This window comes from Gekko japonicus, unplaced genomic scaffold (genome assembly GCF_001447785.1).
Source record: "Gekko japonicus isolate JY-2015 unplaced genomic scaffold, Gekko_japonicus_V1.1 scaffold884, whole genome shotgun sequence".
NCBI classification, from domain to species: domain Eukaryota; kingdom Metazoa; phylum Chordata; class Lepidosauria; order Squamata; family Gekkonidae; genus Gekko; species Gekko japonicus.
In genome coordinates, this window is record NW_015172029.1 from 563,210 (window position 1) to 590,744 (window position 27,535).

Here is a 27,535-nt window from a genome sequence, read left to right on the forward strand (position 1 = left end):
TTCCTGCTGTTGCGAATTTATAGTGGCAGAAGTGACAGCAGGCTTGTGTGGGACGGACGGGAAGGTGAGGATTTGGCTCCGGCAGCCGCTGTGCCTCGTTGAAACACAGGGGAGGCGTTCTAGGTAGAGGGTTTTGGCTTTCTCCTGCTCGCCCACATGTTCTTGATTGTCTTGCAAAGCGAGGGCCGCGCGGCTTGTAGCCGCCGGGCCTCGCTGCTTCCCCTTCCCCCGGCTCCGGGCGGCTTCCCCCGGCGAGGGCGGCTGCAGAGCGTTCCCTGCGCATGCGCAGGGGACGCTCTGTCACTTTCGGGGGGATTTACGTATCCCCCCGATATTTTTTTTAACTTTTAAGATTTTTGTGCACACCTGGGGACTGCCCCAAGGGTGCACGAAAATCTCCCTCCCCCCCAGGTGCCCTCGATGCGCGGATTTAGGTATCCGCACGCACGGGGGTGACTTGGCTATTAGATATATAGATAAAATGGTAAAATGGGCAAAAAACTTTGGACATGACATAAATATTGAACAATGGGAACAAAAGGTTTGAAAGTTACCTCAAGTTCTAATCTTGAGAACTTTTATAAGATGATTTATCATTCGTATGTCTCCAGAGAAATTGTCTAGAATATACAAAGGTACTTCTAGTTTATGTTGGAAATGTAATCATCACGAAGGGGGATTTTATCGTATGTGGTAGACTAATATACAATTGAAACAAGAGTTCTTTTTGTTAGGATTAACAGGCAATCGGTTGGAAAGAAGTCATGGAACTGTATTTCTATATATGACTACAGCAGCAAGAATATTATACGCACAGAAATGGAAGTGTCCGACAATACCGACAACGGAATGGTTGGAGAAGATGTTGGACCTTGCAGCAATGGCTAAACTTACTGCGTTGGTTAGGGAAAAGACAATTAGTTCGTTCATTACGGACTGGAAACTCCTTATTGACTTTTTGCAGGAAAAAGACAATAATGACTTGATGATTTCTGGTTTTGATGATTAAGACATTACAAAAAGAGAGAGTTCTAAAAACTTTGTACACAAACTTATATTTGTTGCAGAGAAAATTGGAAGCCTTCTATTTTATGTGTGTTCTTTCTTTGTCCTTTCTTTTATTTTCTCAAAAAAAAACTAACATTGGGGGGGGGAACATGAGAATCAGGGAACTGTGCAGCCTTTGGTGTTGGGTGGCTCTGATCTCTTTAAGAGGCGAAAAAACACAGGATGAAGCAGGTTTGTGGTTGATGGGGTGCATCCTTCAAGCCCCATACCAAAGGAAGACGATCCCATGGTCTTTCCCTCCCACCATGACCCCTTACTTACCTGCGGTGATTGCATCGCTGCTGTCTCCATCCCATGACATAAAGGAGGGGATCCAGAACGTGACAAAGATGTCATTCCAAGAGGACAGGAAGACGTTTAGCTTTCAAATGTGTTTTGGACATTCCTCCTCTGTGTAGAAAGCATCCAAAGTTGCTTCCAGGTCCTGTCTCTGTTCTAGAAAGACCCAAACAGCAAGAGTATCCACAAATGCCCGGGCTCTCTTTCTTCCAGTCCCGCCTTGTGCCACTGCCTCTGTACCGGAACAGGCCTTCCCCTCCCGGCTCTCCTTCAAATCTCTCCCCTGCCCCTTCTTTGGCAAAACCTGTCTTTGCCCACCAAAGATTCACCTTCAAGCTAAAGGAGCAGAGAGTTAAAGCCTTACAAGAACTTTGGCAAAATTTTACAAAACACATAAGCGGAGGGGAGGGGGAAGGGGGGCTGATTTAAAGCATTTTCAAGGCAAAAGATGAACAGAGGTGGTTTGCCACGGCCTGCCTCTGCGTAGCAACCCTGAAGAGCCAGATTTAAGTCCAAGAGAACCTAAGTGACCAGGAAGAGAAGAAGACGAGATTGGATTTATCCCCCGCCCTTCACTACCCAAAGGAGTCTCAGAGCGGCTTACAAACTCCTTTCCCTTCCCCCTCCCCGCAATAGACACCTTGTGAGGTAGGTGGGGCTGAGAGAGCTCTGACAGAAACGGCTCTTTTTCAAGAACAGCTGTGCCAGAACTACAGCTTGCCCAAGGTCATCCAGCCAGGTGCAAGTGGAAGAGTGGGGAATCAAACCCAGTTCTCCCAGATCAAGAGTCCCCGCACTTAACCACTACACCAAACTGGGGATTTTCAGGGTATAAGCATTCCAGATTCAAAGCTCCCTTCCCTACTTCGTGTCTGAGATCTGATGAGATTGGTCAGGGCCAATAGTATCTCCCCCCCCCCCCGCAAAAAAACACAACAGTAATTCAGGGGGTTTTATTATTTATTTAGGTCCTGAACTACAGTTTACTTAAGTCTGTGCCTCAATCCAGCACTGAGCCAAATCTCCCTTTACAGGGCAACAAAATGTAGAATTAAACCGAAGTCTTCCTGGGCACCTGAAAGGCTACTTCTGCAGGGATGTACTAAAAGGAAGGACAGGATTGCCCATTGGAAACAATGGGAGACGCTGGAAGGCCCATTGGAAATAATGGGAGCCAGGAATGCAAATTGACTTGCATGGACTCCATTGGAAAACATTAGGGTACAAGTAGAGTTGCAATAAAAATGCGGAATGGATTTTCCATTAGGTCTCTGGGCCCAAATACACTACTCTGGGGATGGAATGAGAGACCACGGAGTGGAATGACAGCCCCTGGGAGTAACAGAAGTGTTCTGGGACTGGGATGACAGCTCCCATGGTTTCCAATGGGCCTTCCAGCGTCTCCCATGGTTTCCAATGGGCCTTCCAGCGTCTCCCATTGTTTCCAATGGGCAATCCTCTCCTTCCTTCTAGTACATCCCACTTCTGCAGCAATTTCAGTCGGCTGGGCCTCTCCAATGATCAGGCTAAAGTTTTTTGGGGGGACGGTGCTTCCGGAATAGAAAAGTGCCTCCCCCCCCCCCTCTCTCTCTCCCCGGCACACCTACGTCCGAACAAGTCCACCCCCCAGGCAGTGTGTGCCTCTCAAAGCATACAGAATTTTGCCACCGCAAGAGCAGCTCCTCCGGCTCCCGTGGATAGCGGGATTGCCTGCCTGAAGCCAGGTCAGCTACACCGACCCTCCACGTTCAGAGGCAGTCTACTTCTGAATAAGAAGAAGGGAGGCCTGCTGCCCTCCTGCGCTGCTCGGGGGAAGGATCTGGGCGTTGGACTCAGTGGATCTCTGGGGCCCCATCCGGCAGGGATGAGCTTCGGTCCCGAGGACCGTTGTTGCAACCCAGGGCCGGATTTAGACTTGCTGAGGCCCTAAGCTATACAAAACCCAGAGGCCCCCTACTGTTTTAAATTACATCAGCCGGTCTCAGAAAAATTTAAAATATATACGCCTTTTTAATCATTTTTTATATTGTGTTTTTATTCGAGGCCCCAGCAGATTGCGAGGCCCTAAACTGTAGCTTATTTAGTTTATGCGTAAATCCAGCACTGTTGCAACCGTACTGCGCGCATCGGAGGCCGGCCGCTTTGCAGGAGGCGCTTTGGAAAACCCTGACCACCGGGGAGCCTGGCTGGTTTGCTCCCACCCCACCCCCGCGGGAAATCTTTGGGGGTCCCCTACCCCTCTCCTCCCTCCCACCCCTTTGCACCTATTCCGCCCCAGCAGTAATTTTTGGAAACTCACGCCGTCAATTTCCTTTTCCCAGCCGGCCGGAGCAGGAAGATGCATTCTTTGCAACGGCACACGCACCTACACACCCCTCTCTTCCCCCTCCTCGCCAAATTTCCTGCCTCTCTAGGACTCAGAGGGCTCCTTTAATTTAACCATTGGAGGACTCGCTTGGAAGACGTTCAGGGAAGAGCTGCAGCCCAGGTGCCTGAGACTGCGTGATAGGATGGATGGAACCGTCTCTGTGTTTTCCCATAGAGGAACGGTGGCTTTGATAAGAAGAAGCGTGTTTTGCACAGGAAAGCTCGTACCTTGAAGAAAACTTGGTTGGTCTTAAAGGTGCCAGGCCTGGCAACCAGTGTTCCCTCTAGGCTGAGTTAGTGTGAGCCAGCTCACAGTTTTTTAGCCTCCGGCTCACACATTTTTGTCTGAGCTCAGGAAGGAGGGCTCCAGAGCAAACTAATTCATCCAGTAGCCCAGGGGTCATTTCCTGCAGGAGCGCACAGAAGCGGAGCTCCGGCAGTAAAGAGCCCATGGGGCGGGCACATGCAACAAGCCCCACCCCCTGCTCCCAGCAGCCCTCAGTCAGAGCAAGAAGCAGCCAGGTAAGTTGCAGAGCCCCCCCCCCCGGCCCCCAACAGTCCAGTGGCACCTTTAAGACCAAGTTTTATTCAGGTATTAGCTCTCCCTCCTCTGCGAGGACAGATCTGCACGTTCCCCCCTCCCCCAATAGCTAGGAATCCAAAACAGTCCAGTGGAGCCTGAGCGGTGGGTGTTGCCTTCTGACACACGTCCGGTGATGTCAGGGGTGTGTGGCATATGCAAATAAGTTATGCTAATGAGTTATGCTAATGAGCTCCTGCACTTCTTTTTCTACGAAATGACCCCTGCAGTAGCCAAATCACCTGCTCGCAACTTTACTGCCAGGAGCTCACAAAGTAGAATTTCTGCTCACAAGACCCCACAGCTTAGAGGGAGCATTGCTGGCAACCCTAGAAATAACCCTATATCGGATCTTGTTGGGAGGTTCAGAGTTGGATGCCACCAATATGCAGATGACATCCAGCTCTTCATACCCGCACACCACACACACACACACATTTGCACCCAGAAGAGGATTCTCACCAGTGTTCCCTCTAAGCTGAGTTAGTGTGAGCTAGCTCACAGTTTGTTAGCCTCTCGCTCATACGTTTTTGTCTTTGCTCAGGAAGGAGGGCTCCAGAGCAAACTCATTTATGCAGCAGCCCAGTCTCTCGCTCACCACTTTAGTGCCAGTAGCTCATAAAGTAGAATTTTTGCTCACAAGACTCCACGGCTTAGAGGGGGCACTGCTCCCCCCCTTTCTGAGCCTGCAGGGACCTTTGGAATTTTGGCACAGAGCGGTGGGCACAGCCCCAAAACAGAGTCTGCGGGAAGCAAAGCCCAGCCTTACGACGGCTGCCGCAGCTCGCCCTCAATCACAGAGTGAAGATCCTTCCGCTGTGGTGGCAGCCCCTTCCAAAGCAACCTTTTAAAAAAATCACTTGCTCACAACTTTTACGGCAGTAGCTCACAAAGTAGAATTTTTGCTCACGGGACTCAGAGCTTAGAGGGTGCACTGATTCTCACATGACTTTGTTGACCCCCACCCACCCACCCACCCCCACCCCAAGGCATCAGTGTAACAAAGCAGGCAGAGAGATGGTTGGCTGCCCCAAGAAGGCAGTGGCTTCCATTTGTCACCCCAGGGGTGGCCAGGCAGCATTTCAGAAGGGGCAATACTAAAAACGAACAAACAAAACCAGCCCAAGCTAATAAACTTTACTGCACAGCACAAGCTGGCAGAAGTCTTCATCTAGCCTTGAGATGATTCTGCTTAATGCTCTCGGTCTCTTCAGAGACTGCCGTTGGCGATGGAGACAGCCCCTTCGCCCACCCCAGCAGTTAGGTAAAGGTAAAGGTCTCCCTTGCTCGAAAGCCAGTCGAGTCCGACTCTAGGGTTGCGGTGCTCATCTCCGTTTCCAAGCCGAAGAGCCAGCGCTGTCCGAAGACGTTTCCGTGGTCATGTGGCCGGCATGACTAGACACCAAGGCGCACGGAACGCTGTCACCTTCCCACCAAAGTGGTCCCTGTTTATCTACTTGCAATTTCTTGCTTTCGAACTGCTAGGTTGGCAGGAGCTGGAACTAGAGACAGGAGCTCACTCCGTCATGCGGCACACCCGGGTCTCGAACTACTGACCTTCCACAGCCTGCAGTTCAGCGTCTCAACCACTTGAGCCACCAGCAGTTACTCAGCGATAAATGCCACCAGTCATTGGCAGTGATGGGGCTTCTCCTCTTCCCAGCGATGATTCTTAAAGCAAAGATAGGTGTCTTTTGTGGTCTGGCTTTATCATCTCTGTATTTACTTCATCTATACCCCACTTTCTCCCCAGTGGGGACCCTCCTCTTCTCCCCTTTACCCTCCCAACAACTCTGTGAGGTTTACAAAATTATGCCTGGGATAGAGAAGGTAGAGAAAGAAGTTCTTTTCTCCCTTTTCCCCCGTACAAGAGCTTGTGGGCACTCAATGAAACTGATGAGCAGTAGGCTTAGAACAGATAAAAGGAAGTACTTCTTTACCCAAAGAGGAATTAATGCTAGGAATTCATGGCCGCAGGGAGTAGTGGCGGCTACAAGCATAGACAGCTTCAAGAGGGGACTGGATGAACATGTGGAGCAGAGGTCCATCAGTGGCTCTTAGCCACAAGGTATGGATGGAACACTTATGACTGGGTCAGTGTTGCTCTGTTCTTGGTGCTTGGAGGGGCCACAGTGGTAGGGCTTCTGGAGTTCTGGCCCTGCTGGTGGACCTCCTGATGGCAGCTGGGTTTTGGCCACTGTGTGACACAGAGGTTTGGTCTGGATGGGCCATTGGCCTGATCCAACATGGTTTCTCTTACATTCTTATGTCTGGGGCAGTGATGCTCTGTATTCTTAGACTGGATGGGGCACTGGCCTGATCCAACACGACTTTTCTTATGTTCTTATGACTATATCCGGGAGCAGGCCCACCCCCATTGCCAAACTTACCTGGGAGTCACAGGATGCTCACATGAGAACCCATGGCACCAGCAATGGAGTAGCCCATCAAAACAGTGACGATAAAGAGAATTGCAGCAAGGCAGTCGGGGCCATTGAATGCCCCACCTCATCCACACCCACCAGCTGCCAAGCTAGCAAGAGGCAGGAATACTGCAATATAGCCGTAATACAGTATGGAAAGGGCCCCGCTTCAGTCACTGGTCAGGGTAATTGGAAAAGAGGCAGCAGGTGAGGGTTACCAACCTCCCACACTCCAAGCACTGATACAGTTTCTCCCTTGTCTGAATTCTCCGATGGGAAGTCAGGTGCATTGTCCGGCTAAAGCTTTTTCCACACTCCAGACAATTATAGGGCTTCTCCCTGTGTGGGTTCTTTGATGTGCAATCAGGGATGTGCTGCGTCTGAAGCTTTTTCCGCACTGATACAGTCTCTTTCCTGTGTCCAGTCTTTGGTGTGAGGTAACACTTGTGCTCAGACGGAAACTCTTCCCACACTCCAAGCACTGAGAAGGTTTCTCCCCCGTGTGCAGTCTTTGATGTGAAGCAAGGTGAGTGCTATGACAAAATCGCTTCCCGCACTGCAGGCGATGAAAGGGCTTCTCCCCTGTGTGCATCCTTTGAAGGGAAGCAAGGCTTGTGCTTTGAGTGAAGGTCTTTCCACACTCCAGGTGTTTGTATGGTTTCTCACCTGCGTGAATCCTTTGATGCACTGTGGGGTTTGCGTTTCAACTAAAGCTCTTTCTGCACACCAAACGCCCATATGGTTTCTCACCTGTGTGGGTTCAGGAGTGTGTCTCCAACTTTGATTTACAACTGAATATTTTTCCACAGGAAGGGCACTGATAGTTTCCCTTCCTTGTGAGATACTCTTGATTTTTTTTTTGATTTTTAAAAATTTAACATTCGGTTTATATACCGCTCAGACCCGAAGGTCTCAGAGCGGTTTACAGGTATGGTGCAAGTGCAAGTTACTCCTATACTATGGCCACATATATTGCAGGGGGTGGGGCAGCCTACCGGCACCCGAGTGGTGGGATAGTTGTTCCCCGGCTCTCTTCCTCCGGCGGTCCACTGGGGTCGGCGTCCCATTCTTTAAGGCCAGTCTTCTCGGCTTCGGCGATCTTCTGGCGCGCGGCCCGTAGCACCCCAGCCCAGCTCTGTCCACATCCGGCTCCGCCAAGCCTATGCTGCTCACGTCACCGCGCGTTCCTCCGTGACTCGTCGCCAAGCGCTGGACGCTGCCGCTCTTCTCTGGCCACCAGGGATTGCCGTGCTACGCCACCACATCACCGCTGCCGTCACCGATGTTCCCACCACATCCCCACTTGGAGGAGGGTGCCCCCGCCCTTCTAAGGGCAGGTACCCATTTATCTACTTGCTATTTAACTTTCGAACCGCTGGGTGGGCGGGAGATGGATTAGAACTTCATGGAAGTCATCACCTTGGTAAACACTGGACTTAGTCATCCAGTTCTCTGTTTCATTTCTATCTGGCCCATATCCAATGCTCCCTCTAAGCTGTGGAGTCTTCTGGCAAAAATTCTACTTTGTGAGCTACTGGCATTAAAGTTGTGAGCGAGCAACTTGCCTACTGCATAAATTAGTTTGCTCTGGAGTCACCCTTCCTGAGCTAAGACATAAATGTGTGAGCTGGAGGCTAAAAAACTGTGAGCTAGCTCACACTAACTCAGCTTGGAGGGAACACTGCCCATATCCATCTTGACTTCCAAAGTTCTCTTTCTGCTCATGTCTTTTATTTATAGTCAACTTTATACCCCGCCCTCCCCACAATAGTCTCAAGGCGGCTTCCAACAGCAAATGCAACAATACAGAATAAAAACAAAAAGAATACAGAATGAGAACACAGCATTTAAAACAGTACATTACAAAATATCAGAATACTGGTGGCAGTTAAAAATCAAACAAATAAAGTGCTTTCCAACAAAGTGCTTCAATGTTATTCCACATAAAGTGTTTAGATGTTATTCTGCTCGTTCTTAAGGCAGCTGCTTGATGTTAATGTTACGGGCTGTGCACTAGGGCAGCGGGGGCGGCCCCTAATTGTATGCCTGGTGGAAGCGCTCCATCTTGCAGGCCCTGCGGAACTGTGAGAGGTCCCGCAGGGCCCTGATCTCCTCCGGGAGCTCGTTCCACCAGGTAGGGGCCGTCACCGAAAAGGCCCTGGCCTTAGTAGCAGCTAGCCTGGCCTCCCTTTTCGGTGACATTTAATGTATATCGTGACTTTCTCTGTCCTGTCCATCTCCTGCTAAGATAAAGATAAACCTTGATAACCTTGTTGTATGCCGCTCTGAGCCCTACTTGTATGGAAGGGTCGCCTATTAAATCTAATTTAATAAATGAATGAATGAATGAATGAATGAATGATGAGACTGCAAGAGGTGGGTGGGAATTGAGTTAACTATTCTGGAATTAAATCCTGCTTAATTGCTGTGGAGAATTATTGAATGCTGTGGACGTTATTAGTTGCCTACTGCACTTTGATTTCTAACTTGGACATGGGGATAAATTCAGTTTTGGTAGACTTCTCAGCAGCCTTTGATATTCCTGGGATATGATATTTTATTGCTGGGCCACAACATCCAATTGGATTAGACCACCAGTGGGTTTTGTTCTCTTTTCTTAAAGCCAAGGTTTCACAGAGGACAGTGAGCGGTAAAAAAGGCTCAGTTCTGTTATAATATCTATATTTCACAATACTTTGTGGTGGTATCTAACAAAGGGAGCTTTGAGTCTTGAATGTTTATACCCTGAAAATCTTGTTGGTCTCTAAGTTACTGCTGCTGGACTCGAATCTAAGTGTTCTACTGTAGACCAACATGTCTACCCTCTGAAACTACATTTCATTTATCTCTATGGTGGAAGGAGGAGGAGGAGATTGGATTTATACCTCCCCCTTCACTACCCAAAGAAGTCTTAGAATGGTTTACAATCTCCTTTCCCTTCCCCTCTCCACAACAGACATCCTGTGAGGTAGGTGGGGCTGAGAGAGCTCTTTGAAAACTGCTCTTGAGAGAACGGCTCTGAGAGAACTGTGGCTTGCCCAAGGTCACCCAGCAGCTGCACGTGGAGGAATGGGGAATCAAACCCCGTTCTCCCAGATTAGACTCCGCGCTCCTAACCACTACACCAAACTGGCTATCTATATGATTTAACATTTTGATTACTAGTAACCTGCCTCTCCGGAATCTGCACAAAATGGCAGATTGTGAATTAGTGTGAATCAAGCAGTGTAGATATTCGGTGCTCCATTTGCTAGGCCAGGAGGGGAGAATTACAGATGTTGCCTTGAGACCATGGGAGGAAGGGTGGTATTTAAAAAGTGAGAGATTAAATAAATAGATAATGTGGCCAGGAAGAGCCCCCTCATGAGTCTCACCGCCTCAGTGAAGGCGCAAGGCAACCTTACGCAAACAGCCCTCCGTCAGTCTCATTCCCCTCCCTCAAATCTCCAATATGCAGTTGATAATAAGAGCCCCATTTAGAGGGTTTCTGGGAAGATTACTGAGAAAAGTACTAAGAACCCTTAAAAAATGCTACATAAACACTATTATCCAGGAAGTCAGCCGTGTTGGTCTGAAGCAGTAGAACAAATTTAGAGTCCCGTGGTACCTTTAAGACCAACAAAGGTTTATTCAAGGTATGAGCTTTTGTGCGCACGCACACTTTTTCAAGTACATTCCAAGTACAACTCATTTTGTTAGTCTTTAAGGTGCTACTGGACTCTTGCTCACTAGATCCTGTGGCAGCGAATTCCACATTTTAATCACTCTCTGTGTAAAGAAGAACAAGATGTTGTGATTGCCACTGGGTGAAAAAATAACCAGAAAAATTTAGAACAGGTTCAGTTGGCAGACTTCATACTAAATGGAACCTCCATGTTCAGAGGCAGTTCACCTCTCAACAGCCGTTCCAATGGGAAAGGGGGGAAGATAAAAAACCAGGAGATGGCTGTTGCCTTCATGCCCTGCTTCACAGACCAGCTCTTTCCACCCCCAAACAGAAGCACCCCCCCCCCCAACACACACACACTCTCCCACTGAATTTGTGGGACTCACATTTGTGGGACTCAGTGCCACAAGACTTAGAAGTAACCATTACCTTAGATGGCTTTTTTAAAACAAAAAAATAGATTCATAGAGGGTCTTAATCCAGTCTTAACCAGGATAGCTAAATAGAGTCTCTGTGCTCTAGGGCTACCAACCTCCAGGGGGTACCTGGAGGTCTCTCGCTATTACAATTGATCTCCCGACAACCAAGATCAGTTCCCCTGGAGAAATAACTGTTTTGGGGGTGGATTCTATGGCTCCTTCCTCTCCCCAAACCCCAACTCCCCAGGGGCCACACCCCCCCCCAGAACCTCCAGGTTTTTCCCAAACCAGAGCTGGCAGCCCTCCTTCTGATGTGATTCTATCCCATCTTCGGGCTTTGTCAAGAAAAATTTTAAAGGGGAGGGGAGGAGTATATACTTCCCTGTGGGATCATCATTGAAAGATGCGGGGATAACTTTTAAAAACAGAAGCAAAAACATTATAGCTTGCATCGCCATCTGAACTACACTTCCCAGAAACCCCCAGGCAAACACCCACCCACGCCCCCTGTTTATTCCTTCGCTCCTTCCCCTCGCCTCCTGCAAACTGCGGTCTTCAGTGGAAGAGTACCACAGAAACTACATTTCCCAGACGCCTCATTAATCCTCCCAGCAACCTTTTCCGTCGCAAGCCGGCCGCTCAGCCGCTCAGGCTTCTGGGAAACGAAGTCCCTGCTACTCTCATTTCGCCACCGTTTCAACAAGAGGGTCAGAGAAACTGAACGACAATTCCCAGCGCGCCTTTCAGGCGGGGTGACCTGGGAGAGAGGCGGCGGCGCAGCCATTTTGTTTTGACTGAGCGCTTAAGATGGCGGCGAGGGGAAAAGGCTGAAGGTTGCTGCAGCTGTAGCGGCACCAGCTGTCTCCAGGAAAGGGAGGGAGAGACTTTGTTGCTAGGCGACCGCCTAATAACCCCCGGCCCTCGAAGCCTTGGTGTGTTGGCGCGCAGGCGCCTCCTCCTGGCCCCCTTTTGCAGAGGGAAGGCAGGGGGAGCCACTGGTGGTCTATGGGAGGGAGGCGGCCGCCGTGGCGCGCACTGTCACCATGGATCTCCGCGTGGCTGTCTACAATGCGGCCCGAGAAGGGAAGCTGAAGCTGCTCCAGAAGCTACTGGGCAGCAGGAGCCGCGAGGAGCTGGAAGAGCTGACGGCAGGGCCTGGTGGGGGAGAAGGCTCAGGAGGCACCCCACTGTTGATTGCCGCCCGCCACGGCCACCGAGAAGTCGTGGAGTACCTGCTGGATCACTGTGGCGCCCGGGTGGAAGTGGGTGGCTCGGTCAACTTTGATGGCGAGACTATTGAGGGGGCGCCGCCCCTGTGGGCCGCTTCCGCCGCCGGGCACCTGCACGTGGTCCGTAGCCTGCTGGAGCGTGGGGCGTCCGTGAACCAGACGACGCTGACCAATTCGACGCCGCTGCGGGCGGCCTGCTTCGACGGGCATCTGGAGATTGTGCGCTATTTGGTGGGGGAGCGGGGGGCTGACCTGGAGGTGGCCAACCGCCACGGCCACACCTGCCTGATGATCTCTTGCTACAAGGGGCACTCGGAGATCGCCCGCTACTTGCTGGAGCGAGGGGCGGACGTGAATCGCCGCAGCGTCAAAGGGAACACCGCTCTGCATGACTGTGCCGAATCCGGGAGCCTGGAGATCCTGAAGCTCTTGCTCGACTCGAAGGCCCGCATGGAGAAGGATGGCTATGGGATGACCCCGCTGTTGGCGGCCAGTGTGACGGGCCACACGAATATTGTGGAATACCTCATAGAAGGAGCACTTCAGGAGGAGGAGGAGCTGGTGGGGAAGAGGGGAATGAACGAGTCTGGTTGCAGCGGGGCGGGGTGTGAAGAAGACCAGGAAGCCGCCTTGTCCTCTCCCCCCAGCAATGGGCAACCCGAGGTTTACTGCACTCGGGAGGCTGCCGTGGAAGCACTTGAACTGCTGGGAGCCACCTTTGTGGACAAGAAGCGTGATCTTCTCGGGGCTCTCAAGCACTGGCGCCGGGCTATGGCCCTCCGCCACCAGAGCGGGTGTTACCTCGCCAAACCTGAGCCGCGGCAGTTGGTCCTGGCGTATGACTATTCCCGGGAAGTGAGCACTATGGAGGAGCTTGATTCCTTGGTGACCGACCCAGACGAAATGCGGATGCAAGCACTGTTGATCCGGGAGCGTATCCTCGGGCCGTCTCACCCAGATACCTCTTACTACATTCGCTACCGAGGGGCCGTCTACGCGGATTCAGGGAACTTTGAGCGCTGCATCAACCTGTGGAAGTATGCCTTGGAAATGCAGCAGGGCAACTTGGAGCCGCTGAGCCCCATGACGGCGAGCAGTTTCCTCTCCTTTGCCGAGTTGTTCTCTTACGTCCTTCAGGACCGTTCCAAAGGTACCTTGGCGACCCAGCTAGGTTTTTCTGACCTCATGGGGGTTCTGGGCAAGGGAGTCCGTGAGGTCGAGAGGGCCTTGCTGCACCGGAAAGATCCCATTGCGGACTCTGTGCAGTTCACGAAGGCGCTGGCGATCATCCTCCACTTAGTGTTCTTGCTGGAGAAAGTGGAATGCTCTCCGGAGCAGGAACACCAGAAGCGCCAGACCATCTACCGCTTGCTCAAGTGCAACCCACGGGGCAAAAACGGCTTCACCCCTCTGCACATGGCGGTGGACAAGGAGACCACCAATGTCGGCCGCTACCCCGTGGGGAAGTTCCCCTCCCTCCATGTGGTGAACCTCCTGCTGGAGTGTGGGGCCGACCCGGACAGCCGCGACTACGACAACAACACGCCCTTGCACGTGGCTGCCCGGAACAACTGCCCACTCATCATGAGCGCCCTGATGGAGGCGGGAGCCCACATGGACGCTACCAACGCCTTCAAGCAGACGGCGTACGAGCTTCTGGATGAGAAGCTCCTCACCAAGGCCATGATGCAGCCCTTCAACTACATCACCTTACAGTGCCTTGCCGCCCGAGCCCTGGACAAGCACAAGATCCCCTACAAGGGTTTCATCCCAGAAGAGCTGGAGGCCTTCATCGAACTCCACTAAGGGTGGAAAGGCTGTATCTTATTTGCTGCCACTGTGCCCCCCCCCCCTAGATCTCAGTGGCCAGGTGGGAAGCAACGGGGAGGGGGGGGGAACGCAGTCTTCCTGGGTGCTGGGTTCTGAAAGCTTTTGTTTGCACTGGGCCAGGGAAGTGAATGATTCGAGCCTTTAGCCACCCACGTTGCGGGGGGGAGTCCCAAGTGAGGTGACAGAGGGGGCAAGTTCCTGGTTTCCGCTTCCCCTTTATTGCCAACTGAATATTTAGGAGCCCGGAGTGGTTTGCCTTTGTCACCCGCTCTCTGAAAGTCAGCCTGCTTTACCAGCTTTGGAGTTGCCGTTGTCTGCAAGCCCTTCCTCTCCTGTTCCTGGAGCACACGAGGCCCGCTCACAGGGGACTGGATCCCCCAGTCTTAAGTCGCTCGTCCTTTGGGGTTTGGCTCGTACACTGGAGAGCCGGCTGCCGAATGCTCCGCAGAGAGTGCTTGCCAGAGTCGCTTGCTTGCACAGTTTACAAAGCTGCGTTTTTGGTCAGGGTTGGTTGTGTTCTGTTTTTTTTTTTTTTCCCCCTTCTGTTTTGTGGCCGATGTAAGACTTCTGCCGGAGTTTTTTTCAAGACAGGCTTTCTTTCTTTGCAATCAAGCACCATCGCTATCCCAGGCTGCTAAAGATTCCCTGTGCTCTGGGGTTAGGGTTCCTCTCCCGGGAGGAAGATGGGGAGAATCTGGTTATATCCGCAGGCAAGAATTGGCCTCTTTTGCCCACTGCATGAAGTGCTGTGTTCGCAGGGTGCAAAGAGAATGTGTTGGGGGGGGTCATGGCTTGGGCGCATCGTCGTCCTCATTTTAGCCCAGAGTAGTCCCAGGTTTGGGAGCTTGCAGGGGAATATACCTGCCTTGGTGGATTGTGCGCCTACTACATTTTGGCTGTGGATGCTTTCTCTTTTGCATGGCTGTTGAGGGTGATGCAGGGGAGGGGAGTGCTGCTTTAAGATATCAGGAAACAGAAGTGCCAAAGAAAAGTGTGTGTGTTGTGTACACACTCCATACTTGACAGCTGTCTTCCCCCCTCCCCACCCCACATTTTTGAAATCCCGAGATTGCAGTAAAACCGGAGTATATTACTGAGCCTCCACGGTTTGGGGAGGATTGCCTTTGAGAGCCAACGTGGAGAAATGCTCGGACTAGGATTGGGGAGACCCAAGTTCCAATCCCCACTCAGTTTATCGGGTGACCTTGGGCCGGTCACTTTCTCTCCGCCTAGCCTACCTCTCAGAGTTGTTGTAAGGAGGAAACTGAAGGGAGGAGAGCCACAGAGCTCCTTGGAGGGAGGGAGAGAGGAATTCAAACTGATGGAGCATCGAGAGAGCTTTTATTTGAAAGGCCACACGTCCGAAGTATAGGAGTGCTGGAAGGTCAACTGAAGTCCTGTTCTCAGATCTGCTGGGAAGGATTTGTGGGTGTGCTTTGGATTTAGGCTGTATCTGGAAAGAAGGGGAGGAAGGAGGGGGAGCTGTGAGGGAGGGGGGCACAGATGCTGAGAGAATCCCCTTCCGGTGTCTGCATCCAAGCCAGAGGCAGACTTGAGGGCCAGAGACAGGCATGGCCCCGAGGAGGCGCAGGGATGGCCCGCACGGTCTGCAGCTGGTCAGAGAACTTGCCAGGGACTGCCAGGGGCTTTCGAGCTGTGGCTAGTTTCTGTTGCAACTGAGAAGTAAGAACTCCAAAAAAAAAAGAGCCGGGGGGGGGGGGGGAGACGGGGGATGGGGGGGAGAGGGGGAGCCAGAAATATGGGGGGAAATTGAAAGAGGTGCAAAACTCTGTTGTTTTAAAATCAGATTGAAACAGACCACTTCCAGAGCTGAAAACGCATCATGCACAGCTTGGCGCCGTAACGCGGAAAACTGTCCATTCACAAAGCGAAATGTTGACATATTTGTGAAACCTAAAAGGGTTTGTTTTATTCAGTCAAGAATTACAGTCGCACGCCAGCACTGGAAGTGGGTCTTAAGTATGTCGTGAGATGTAATAAATGGTAAAATTCCTGCTTTGCAAAAAAAAGTATGTGTTCGATTGTGACAGTTAGAACCAGTGTTCCTTCTAAGCTGAGTTATTGTGAGCTAGCTCCCAGCTTTTTAGCCTCCGGATCACACATTTTTGTCTTCGCTCAGGAAGGACAGCTCCAGAGCAAACTAATTGATGCAGCAGCCAAAATCGCTCGCTCACAGCTTTACTGCCAGTAGCTCACAAAGTTGAATTTTTGCTCACGAGACTCCATAGCTTAGAGGGAGCATTGGTTAGAACTACAGGGGCAAGTTAGAAATAGGATTTGGCCGGTATTGTAGTAAACCAGGGTCTCCCGACCTGCGGGCTCCTTTGGAATTCTGACACAGCACGGTGGCCATTCAGCCACAAAACGGCTGCCACAAAACGACCACCAGGGTGGTGGCAGCGGCTGCCAAAGCAACATTTGTCAAAAATCTGCACAGCCTATCAGATCTCCAGCGGCTTGGCAGAGGCCCCACCTGGCTCTGTACACCTGCTAAGAACACACTTGGTGGGCACCAGCAGAGGGGTTGGGGGGTGGCACAGTGTACATGGGCATCAAATTGGGGGTTCCTGTAGTAGGCAGCTCTTAGATCCATTTTAAAAACCGTCTTTGCTTCGGACAGCCAGATTTCACCAGAAACAATACAAACGTCTTCAGTGTCTTCTTACCAAGTGTGACCATGGGAATCTGCCAGAAGTGGGAATCCCTCTTTCAGACTGCTTTCGGGGAGGGGTGGGGGGAGCACAGGGCTTCCTTCCATTACCAAATAGCCGACAGTGTTAGGGACTGTTGGTAAATCCAGCCACTAACTTTAAAACGGCACCTCTAACATGGCATCTTCCTCATACACAGCATCGCAATTGTGGACTAAATCTGCCACATTAAACACTCATTATTGTTAAAAAATTAAGTGCATCTCCTTAGTTTCTTTCTTGAATCAGAGCTCATTTTCAAAAGATCAGCAGCATCCCATTCCGAACTGTCCAAAGGACTTCAGAGCCCTGAAGTGTTGGACAGACAGAAAGCAGCTAGTTCCCCTCATTTAGAGGCTCACCTGTTTCTTAAATTCATCGTGTATATTTCTGTTTTTCTTGCAAAAAATGCAGAAGGTGGAGGATTGTGAAGCAGGCAGAAGTCTTTAAGAATGCTGTGTGTTGACTGTAGGGATTCTAATTACCTTTTCTCCTTTTTTTTTTGGTGCCGTCAAGTCACACCTGATGTGTCTGGCAAGCCCTTGGGGTTGCCAAGGCAAGAGATATTCAGAGGCGGCTTGCCATTGCTTGCCTCTGCGCAGCAAGCCTGGGCTTCCACCCTGCTTAGCTAGCCTGGACCATCCAGGTCAGGGCAATTATCTAATATAGTAAAAAGGTAAAGGTTCCCTTGCTCGAAAGCCAGTCGAATCCGACTCAAGGGTTGCGGTGCTCATCTCCGTTTCCAAGCTGAAGAGCCAGCGCTGTCCGAAGACATTTCCATGGCCATGTGGCCAGCATGACTAAACACCAAGGCGCATGGAACGCTGTTCCCTTCCCACCGAAGTGGTCCCTATTTATCTACTTGCAATTTCTTGCTTTCGAACTGCTAGGTTGGCAGGAGCTGGAACTAGAGACGGGAGCTCACTCCGTCATGCGGCAACTCAGGTCTCGAACTGCTGAACTACCGACCTTCCACAGCCTGCAGTTCAGCATCTTAACCACTTATAGTAGATAGTTATTACATACTGCAGGGAAGCCGTTTGAAAGGCAGGTAAAATGATATGGCCTTTAAAAAGCATTTCCCTCCCCTCCCCTCCCCTCCCCTCCCCCTTTCAGTTTGTCTGCAAGCTTCGATGGGAAAAATGAAAATAGGTTCTTGGAAAATGTGCTCCCACCACCCCAATTTCTGAGGTGTGTTTGGTCGTCCCCCCCCCCCCCCAGGTATCTTTGGATCTCTAGTGACAGTGGTGTCGCTCAGCCATAATCAGTGCTGGGGATCTGTACGTGGCCTATGGGGCTTTCTTGGCCCCTTCGCACATTATAAAGTCTATACATCGGATGCCTGCTCTGTTAACAGGTTTGCCTTCGGAGTCCGTGCTCAGAACTCAGTTCCCCGGAATGTGGCATCTTGCCTTCCCCTCCATTCTAGTTTCCTGACCTGAATCTGCCCCAGGGAGCGGGTGCTTGCCCCTCCCCCTGTAGAACTGGAGAGCCAGTTTTGTGTAGTGGTTAAATGCGTGGACTCTAATCTGGGAGAACTGGGGTTGATTCCCCACTCCTCCACTCGCACCTGCTGGATGACCTTGGGCAAGCCACAGTTCTGGCACAGCTGTCCTTGAAAAAGGGCAGTTTCTGCCAGAGCTCTCTCAGCCCCACCTACCGCACAGGGTGTCTGTTGTGGGGAGGGGAAGGGGAAGGAGTTTGTAAGCCGCTCTGAGACTCCTTTGGGTAGTGAAGGGCGAGGTATAAATCCAATCTCTTCTCTTTCTTTATGTGTTGCCATCAGTACATGTCAGCTTCCCCCAATGAGTAAATAGCAGCTCCGCTGGGCAGTCTCAGTGCAGGAAAGTGGTGCAGGGAGGAAAAGCCGAAGCCCTTTCTCCCCTACTGCGCCAAGGTCCTGTCTGAATCTGGTCCCTGTGCATTTGAGAACCAGGTGCAAGTTTGATCCAGATTTGTGGTGGTGAGCATGTGTCACCCATGTGGACACACCATGTGAACTGGCCCTCATTTCTGGTATGTTTGGGATAGTCTAGCTCTGGGCAGGGGGACAGTTTTGCCTAGCTGTACACACTGAGCTGCGGTGGCTCAAGTGGTTAAGACGCTGAACTGCAGGCTGTCGAAGGTCAGTACTTCAGCAGTTTGAGACCTGAGTTGCCGCATGATGGAGTGAGCTCCCGTCTCTAGTTCCAGCTCCTGCCAACCCAGCAGTTCAAAAGCAAGAAATTGCAAGTAGATAAATAGGTACCACTTCGGTGGGAAGGTAACAGCATTCCGTGCGCCTCAGCGTTTAGTCATGCCGGCCACATGACCACGGAAAACGTCTTCGGGCAGTGCTGGCTCTTCGGCTTTGAAACAGAGATGAGCATCGACTGTCTTTCGAGCAAAGGAACCTTTACCTTTACACACTGATCATCCCCAGAGAGGCCTTTGGCCTCTTTATAGAGCTTCGACACGTGCATGGTGCTCGTTTTCATATGGGGATATTAAGGAAATTCCTTCCTTTACCATCAGAAGGGCAAAGAAGGTCTGATTTGAATTAGAAGCCGTTTGTTGAGTGGTTGAGATTTGGACCTGTCCTTGAGTGGGGTCTCTGAGGGTGGAGTCAGATGAATCCTTTCTCCCAGGATGCTTTGGGAAAAGATCCATCCGGTCTACCCATTGGTCAAAGGGGTGTTTGGAACAGTGAAGTCCCTCGTGTGCTCAGTCGCCGGATTCCACTTTGGCATCACAGCCTTGTTGTCCCCAAACTCAGCATACATGCGGATCAAGGCTTTGTCTGAATCCAGCTTTGGTGCCCTGTTTCTTCAGCCTCTTTATAGAGCTTCGACACGTGTGTGGTGCTAGTTTTCATACGGGGATATTAGGGAAATTCTCTTCCTTCCTTTACCATCAGAGGGGCAAAGCAAGTCTGATCTGAATCAGAAGCTGTTTCAAGAGGCCACCCTGCGTAAACAGGGTAAATAATTGGGGCATATTGGGGGGGGGGACGAAACTGACCACTGTTTATTCCTCCCATGCTGAAGGCGCAGGGCGGGGTCCCCACCGATGTTCCCTCTAAGCTGAGTTAGTGTGAGCTATCTCAGTTTGTTAGCCTCTTGCTCATACATTTTTGTCTTTGCTCAGGGAGGATGGTTCCAGAGCAAACCAATTTATGCAGCAGCCAAGTCTCTCGCTTACCACTTTAGTGCCAGTAGCTCATAAAGTAGAATTTTTGCTCACAAGACTCCACGGCTTAGAGGGGGCACTGCTCCCCCCCTTTCTGAGCCTGCAGGGACCTTTGGAATTTTGACACAGAGCAGTGGGCACAGCCCCAAAACAGAGTCTGCGGGAAGCAAAGCCAGCCTTACGACGGCTGCCGCAGCTCGCCCTCAATCACAGAGTGAAGATCCTCGTGCTGTGGTGGCAGCCGCTTCCAAAGCAACCTTTTAAAAAAATCTTGCATGCTCAATCAAATTTCCAGTGGCCCATCTTGCTGGGCAGAAGCCCCACCAGGCCCCGCCCACTTTCGGCAAACACGGTGGGCACCAGGGAAGGTATAAGGGGGTGCCCTGGCACCCACAGGCTCCACGTTGGGGACTCCTGGCTTAGGGAGTAGGCAGAGACTTGGAATTGTCTGCACTCCTCAGGTCTTGACAGCTCAGCTGAGTGATAATCACTGCTCTCCAGTTTGGTGCAGTGGTTAAGTGCTTGGACTTTAATCTGGGAGAACCAGGTTTGATTCCCCATGCCTCCACATGTGTCACAAGTTCTCTCAGAGCTGTTCTGTCAAGGACAGCTCTTGAAAGAGCTCTCTCAGCCCCACCTACCTCACAGGGTGTCTCTTGTGGGGAGGGGAAGGGAAAGGAGATTGTAAGCCGCTCTGAGACTCCTTTGGGTATTGAAGGGCGGGGTGTAAATCCAATCCCGTAGGTGTTCATGCAAACTGGCCTGTGGTGTTTTAGTAGGGGGAGAAAGAACCTGTATGAGAGTTCACTTTCTAAAGCGAGAAGGTTTTACTTGTTTTTCGTTTTGCTGCAAAAAAAGAGAATTAATTTTGCAACTTGGAGCAGGAAAAAGAAAGGACTGCAAAAAGCGGAATGTGTCAGAATGGGGGAGCTGATGTTCCAGACTTGGGTGGAAAAAAATAAATGGGCACGGTACGAAAAAATCATAAGAACACCAACTGCTTGGACTCCTTTGTGTCTGTGGCTGGATTTGTGTGCCTGGTTTTGTGTGGGATGGAGGTTCCTGGCCAGGATAAAAGGGAATTGGTGTTTCTCCTGAGGTTTGGGAACTGAGATCTCTGGGCAAGCAGCTTAAGAACACGAGGACTTCCTTGAAGGATCTAACCCAGCTCCATCTAGTTCTGCAGCCATGGCTGGCCAGATTCCGAAACACAGGGCCCAAAGTCCACTGGCTCCCACACGTTAGACTGAGAGGTGTACTGCTTCTGCATGTGGAGGCTCTGCTCTGGCTCCTATCTTGACCTTCACAAACATTTCATATCTTTTTCTCAGAACTTGCCAGATCAGAGCAAAGTTTCCAACAAGACCTAGCTGGAGGTCACTGGGAAATTCCAGAGCAGTTGGTGGGGTAGACGGGCCCAGAAAAGGGGAGGTTCCTCTCAGGTCACATGGCTGGTAATCTCCCTAAATTTGACTGCTCCCCTTCCCCCCCTACAAGACGTCACTATACTTTGTGGCAGGGTAGTCTACACTGTGATCCCAGACAGATGCATTCCCCCCACACACAAACACATGAACATATGTTCAGACTGAAATGGGGAATTAGCTTGTGTGTTTGTGCAGGAGCAGAAAACAGAGATCTTTTACCTAAAGAGGTGGCTATGATTAGCAACATTGGGTGTGCAACATTGTCCCTAGTGATTGGCTGGTCATATGCTGCCTGAGGACTGGCCGGGCCAGGTATAAATACCAGGATCCGTCGAGCTGCTTTTCAGCTTTTGAAGACCCTCGACTAGAGAATGGTCGTTCCGGGCCAGGAGTTGGCTATGGCCATCGAGGGCCCCAGTCTGTCTTCAGCAACAGCCAAGCAATGGTGGCTGGAATAGGGTGGAGGAGGATGGGCCTGGCCAGCTAACACAGCGTGTGCCATTTTAGTTCCTGCTGGGTCCCTCTCCCTTCCCAAAGTGCCTCCGGAAGCCCCATACACCTCTCTTGGGGTCCAAGAGTTCAAAAACAGGCCTGCAGGATTGGCTGAAATAAGTAATGAGCAACTGATAACGGTGGTCTGTGAAATGAAAAACCTGAGGAGGCTACTGTTTTGGTCCCCGATTTCACGCCGCAGTGGAGTTCTATCTGTGAAGGGGAGGGGGGAGTGCTCATGGCCAATAATCGGTCTTCATAAGAACACAAGAGAAACCATGTTGGATTAGGCTAATGGCCCATCCAGTCCAGGCCTCTGTCTCACACAGTGGCCAACACCCAGGTGCCATCAGGAGGTCCAGCAGCGGGGCCAGAACTCCAGAAGCCCTCCCACTGTGGCCCCCCCAGCACCAAGAATACAGAGCATCACTTGCCCCAGACAGAGTGCTTCCTCTGTGCCTTGTGGCTAATAGCCACTCATGGACCTCCGTTCCATATGTTAATCCAGTTGGATCAGGCCACTGTGTTGGTGCGGAATGACAAAAAGAGCCGGCGTAACCCAAGAAGTCCACTAACACGCAAGGTAGGGGAGGTTAATCGTGGCTGACCTTACAGAGTAAACCTGAAAACTCCGCATACACAGCCAGTTTGGTGTAGTGGTTAAGCGTGTGGACTCTAATCTGGGAGAACCGGGTTTGATTCCCCACTCCTCCACTTGCACCTGGCTGGATGACCTTGGGCAAGACACAGTTCTGTCAGAGCTGTCCTTGAAAAAGAGCAGTTTTTGTCAAGAGCTCTCTCAGCCCCACCTACCTCACAGGGTGTCTGTTGTGGGGAGGGGAAGGGAAAGGAGTTTGTAAGCCGCTCTGAGACACCTTTGGGTAGTGAAGGGCGGGGTATAAATCCAATCTCCTCCTCTTCTTCTTTATTTACGAATCACCAGTTTCATTTGCGCCTTCATGGTGATTCACAGCACACCGAGATGTTACTGGGAACATGGGAACGCCATCAGAAACGATAACCCGGCATCAGGGTCTTCCCCTGCACCATGTACCCATTTTGTGACATCGTCTGGTTGTGTGCGGTCTGCTTCATGTCATTGGATGGCAGGGATGGGAAAGTGGGTATAATGTGACAATGTCACTCATATGGGCAAGTACGACGACGTATTGAGGGAGCAAAAGGGGACGGCCATTTAAAATTAAGTGGCACCTGAGCCCCCAGTAATGTTGCTTTCCACCCGGAGCCGATGGTGGCGTCTCCTCTGCCATCTTAGGCCACATTGGTAACACTGCCTGGCACAGATCAAGCTGTTCCACGGTTTACTTTCACTGTGATTGGAAGGGGAAATGAGCAGGCTAAATGCGAGAGCCACCTGAAATAAGTTCAGGAATCTGGCCGCCAAGGAGACGGGGTTTAGTGGCGGTGGCAGAGCGTGCCGCCAAGTCGCGGTTGGTATGGTGACCCCTCATGGGGTTTTCAAGGCAAGAGACGCTCAGAGGTGGCTTGCGGTCGCCTGCCTCTGCGTAGCAAGTTTGGACTTCCCTGCTGGTCTCCCATCCGACTGCCGATCGGGGCTGACCCTGCCAGGATTTGACAAGACTGGGCTAGCCTGGGCTGTCTGTACTTCCCCCTTAAATTGCCCTTCCGAGTGGAGGAAGTTCAAGCAAAGTCCTTCCATGGGGTTGAGGTCATTCTGTCTGCTTCTCACTTCCCATATGTGTGTGTGTATAAATCTCTCCTTATATATAATTGAATAGTGGGTGCCAAAGTTCTAATTCTAAAATGCACTCCCTTAGTGTATGGCTGATGGCACTGCTCCTCAGCATATATCGCCACCAATCAGAAGGCAAAGCCCGGGTCCCGCCCACACCACAACTGCTGCGACAACCTGGTCTTTTGCATATGGAAGCTGATTGGACTTCACTCCATTCCACACCTCAAACTCCCCCCCGCCCCCGGCAAGGGAGTTGGAATGTCAGTTGCATACGGAACCTGCTGTATTCTGGTGGTGTGCAGGTCCCAGGTTCATGCTTTAAAAGCAGACTGACACTGTTTGCCCAAAGCCAGAGCACTCTCCCAGAGCCTCTTTCTAGATCTCGTTGTATTTATTTCCACAACTGGCCTTATTTCTAGTATATATATAAATAAAAATCAGAGCTGTACAAGCCGGAGAAATATCAACCCTTGGGGGTGACTTGACTTTGTAGTGTAGCCAACTCCTAAAACCCTGTAGATAAAACTTGTGTCCACATGCAAGACCAGTTTAAAACAAAACAAAACACCCTACATTTAAAAAAAAAAATACCCAGCATGCCCCTCTGCTTGAAGATATGACCCTGTCTACTTGCAACGCCATCAGTCTGTGTTGCTGCAGCAAGATGGCTGCACCAAGGGAAGGCCTCCCTGCTGGTGGGGAAACAGCGGAAAGTGGGCCGGAAGGCAAGGGATTCTCTTAACCCGGGAGTGTCGGGTGCCCCAGGCTTCCAGTAATGGCGGTGGAAGGTGCGGTTGGGTCTCAACCAACGTAGGGCCACCCCATTGAGTTTTCAAGGCAAGAGCCTGGCATTCAGGGGTGCTTTGCCCTTTGCCTGCCTCTGCGTAGTGATCTTGGACTTCCTCGGTGGTCTCCCGTCCAAGTACCAACCAGGGCTGACCCTGCGTCTGCTTCCAAGATCGGGCTAGCCTTGGCCATCCAGGGCCATCGGTAGGGAATGCTTTTTTACAAACCCTGCACCCCGTAACTTTTGGAGGTTTAATCTGTTGCTGCCCCCTTGTACCCACTCATTGGTTCAGCAACTCACAAACATCTCAAAGGCATGTGGGTATAATACTCCTGCCTTCTCTCCCTGGCTTTTACATCCTTCACAATTCCCAGATTGTCTTCTCTCTAAGCCCCCCTCTGTTTACCCGGATCCCATTCTTCCTCCCCTCCCAGTTGGCTGGCCTCTAGTATGAGCAGTGCTCAGAGTGTCTGCTCAGGACTAGGAAGACCCAGGTTCAAATCCCTGCCAGCCACGGAACTTACTGGGCGACTTTGAGACAGTCACCCTTGCCCTCGGCCCAACCTGCCCCACAAGGTTGTTGAGAGGATAAAATGAGGAAAGAGCCGTCTAATACCACCCTGAGCTCTTTGGAAGAAGGGAGGGATGGAAATGTGATGGAGGTTATTCCCCCTTTGTTATAATACCAGGACACAGGTTTACCCAATGATGTCAATGGGCTGTACACATTCAGCAGAAACCAAAGTCCCCCTTCACATATTCTACCGTTTGCTTAAGGAATTCGGTGCCATCGGAGTTGGCCGCTTGCTGATATGGCTTTCAGGAAAGAGATTTTCCAGTTCATGCGGCGTCTGACATCGGTCAATAGTCATGAGCCACACCAACTGAACAGAACAATATACCTCTGAGTAACATCACAGGAAATGCTGTGACCTTCGTGGATTTCTTGGACCCACCTGGTTGGAAACAGGATGATCGCCAAGATAGGTCTTTGTTCCGATCCATCCGGGCTCTCCTGATGTTCTTATAAAGTGGGAGGGTAAAAGTCTTTTGAACTGATGAAGCGGCTTTATATAGAGACCGCCAAGTAGATTCTGCTTGGATTTCCAGAACCGTAGGCAGAGAATTCTCTTTCCCCGGTCCGACTGCATAAATTCCCCCCCCCCCCGAGATGCCAGGGATTGAACCAAGAACCTTTTGCATCCAAATCGGAGAAACTGTTCAGATCTGCTGAACTCACCTGTCTGCAGTGAAAGCTCTTTGCTTTGGCACCTGCATCTGACGCAGTTTAAGGGCCTAACACCACCATTTATTTTTATTGGTACGTCCCTGAGTTGAGTTGGAAGGTGTGTTCTAGGACTCCGCACCTTCCTGGCATGCACAGGCCCAAATGGGATTGAGACCAGGGGAGCAGGAGACTTGAACCCTCCCACGGCTTTGTTTTTTTGCCCTGACCTGGATGGCCCAGGCTAGCCCAATCTCATCAGATCTCAGAAGCGAAGGAGGGTCAGCCCTGGCCAGTATTTGGATGGGAGACCACCAAGGAAGCCCAGGGTTGCTACGCAGAGGCAGGCGACGGCAAACCACCTCTGTACGTCTCTTGCCCTGAAAGCCCTACGGTATTGCCATAAGTCAGCTCTGACTCGACAGCACTTTCCCCCTTATGTTTTCCCAGGGTTGCTACGCAGAGGCAGGCGACGGCAAACCACCTCTGTACGTCTCTTGCCCTGAAAGCCCTACGGTATTGCCATAAGTCAGCTCTGACTCGACAGCACTTTCCCCCTTATGTTTTCCCAGGGTTGCTACGCAGAGGCAGGCGATGGCAAACCACCTCTGTACGCCTCTTGCCCTGAAAGCCCTACGGCATTGCCATAAGTCAGCTGTGACTCGACAGCACTTTCCACCTTATGTTTTCCCAAACTGAAACGGCCTGGGGGGTGGGGACATGTACTAGTACACACTGGTTTCTCCATCAAGTCAAAGAGTGCCCCTGGGAGCCCTTTCAGGTCAAGAAAATGGCAGAGGGAGAAGCCAAATCCCCTCTCCCTGTGCATCCTGGCTCAGATCTCAATCGATCTCCCAAATACGTGGTGGGCACTGCTCCCTCTAAGTTGAGTTCAGTGTGAGCTAGCTCACAGTTTTCTAGCCTCCAGCTCACACACTTTTGTCTTCGTTCGGGAAGGATGGCTCCAGAGCAAACCGATTTATGCAGCAGCCCAATCTCTCGCTCACAACTTTAATGCCAGTAGCTCACAAAGTAGAAGTTTTGCTCACAAGACTCCACGGCTTAGAGGGAGCATTGGTGGTGGGGGACACAGACTTCCAGTACACTCCTGCCAGACCCACCCAGGGATGTACCAGGGGAAAACGTACTATGTAGACAGGCCCTAAGAGAGTTGTCTTCTTCAGAAACCAAAGCAGAGAATCCCATCTCTATTAATGTTTGCTGCTGAAGGCCATGAAGAAGTTGGTGTTATCCGTAAGCCACTGTCCAGGGAATCCATCCAATCTACTCCTATGGGCTTCAGACCAAGGTGACTGTGGAAGGGCTTGGGCCAAGGGCCCGGTCCCTTTGACGCTTCCTTGTACTGTGTGTGGACTTCATCATTTCTGGGGCACCACAGGCAGGACTGATGCACTTCTATTGTGTGTGTTTTACTTCACTGTTCACAGTACACTGAGAATTTACAAGAACATTTCATAAAGAACAAGACTTTTTTTAAAAAAAGAGTGCATGTGATATTCTTTTAAATCCACAAGATGTCCTTGCCAGCAGGGAGGCTGTGAAGTGGGCAGAGGTGTCACAGAAATGCTAAAGGCCACACAGTGTGGGTTGGCACCTCAGTGCCATCAAAAAGATACCAAAGAGGCAATCCCTTTGGCACCACCCTTTGGCAGACGCTTTGGGGTGAAGACCGGCTGGATTGGCAGCTTCCCCTGTGCTAGAAATGTAACTTATAGAGATGTAAGTCATAGAGGGGAAACTGAAGAACCGTGTGAACCACTGGGGAGGCATGCCTTCGTGAACCGAGTTAGCATCGTTCACACAAGCAGGGTGTGGCTACTAATTAATTTGCAACCAAGATGTTAGGACTCCAAATTAATTTTGGCTTGCCTGAAAAGCGGAGTTCTCATTCAACAACTGGTGGATAATAGGCATAACGGCCGTGTTTTAATTGGCCCATGTATTTTGGATTTTTTTTTAAACTGCTCAAGATGGGATTTCACACGGTTGGGGAACAGTTATTCTGACTCCAATTCCTTTTTTTAAAAGGATGCCAGAGTTCAAGATGTATGAGAACTACATTCTGCAGATGCTCAGAGGTCCACTCTTCTGCATCATTATATTGCTTCCTATAAATTTAAGCTCT

At 50.9% G+C, this 27,535-nt stretch overlaps 1 protein-coding gene, 1 long non-coding RNA gene and 1 pseudogene across 2 annotated transcripts in view; 1 reads left to right on the forward strand and 2 right to left on the reverse strand.

The window, feature by feature from the left end:
* LOC107118295 overlaps positions 1-3,723 on the reverse strand; it is a 5,846-nt gene extending 2,123 nt beyond the window's left edge. The window contains exons 1-2 of the long non-coding RNA XR_001482761.1: positions 3,647-3,723; positions 1,330-1,503 (exon numbers count right to left, since the gene is read on the reverse strand). This is a non-coding gene — a long non-coding RNA (uncharacterized LOC107118295). The remainder of the gene's footprint in view (positions 1-1,329; positions 1,504-3,646) is intronic.
* LOC107118286 overlaps positions 1-10,810 on the reverse strand; it is a 28,446-nt pseudogene extending 17,636 nt beyond the window's left edge.
* A 799-nt stretch (positions 10,811-11,609) lies between these two features.
* FEM1A (fem-1 homolog a (C. elegans)) lies at positions 11,610-15,070 on the forward strand. Its single transcript, XM_015420597.1, has one exon. The coding sequence runs from the start codon at positions 11,847-11,849 to the stop codon at positions 13,836-13,838; it is 1,992 nt and encodes a 663-aa protein (XP_015276083.1). The 5' UTR covers positions 11,610-11,846; the 3' UTR covers positions 13,839-15,070.
* The last annotated feature ends 12,465 nt before the right edge of the window (positions 15,071-27,535 follow it).

What these genes read in the sequence shown, in the direction of transcription:
- FEM1A (XM_015420597.1), top strand. Translation starts at nt 11,847, where the DNA reads ATGGATCTCCGCGTGGCTGTCTACAATGCGGCCCGAGAAGGGAAGCTG.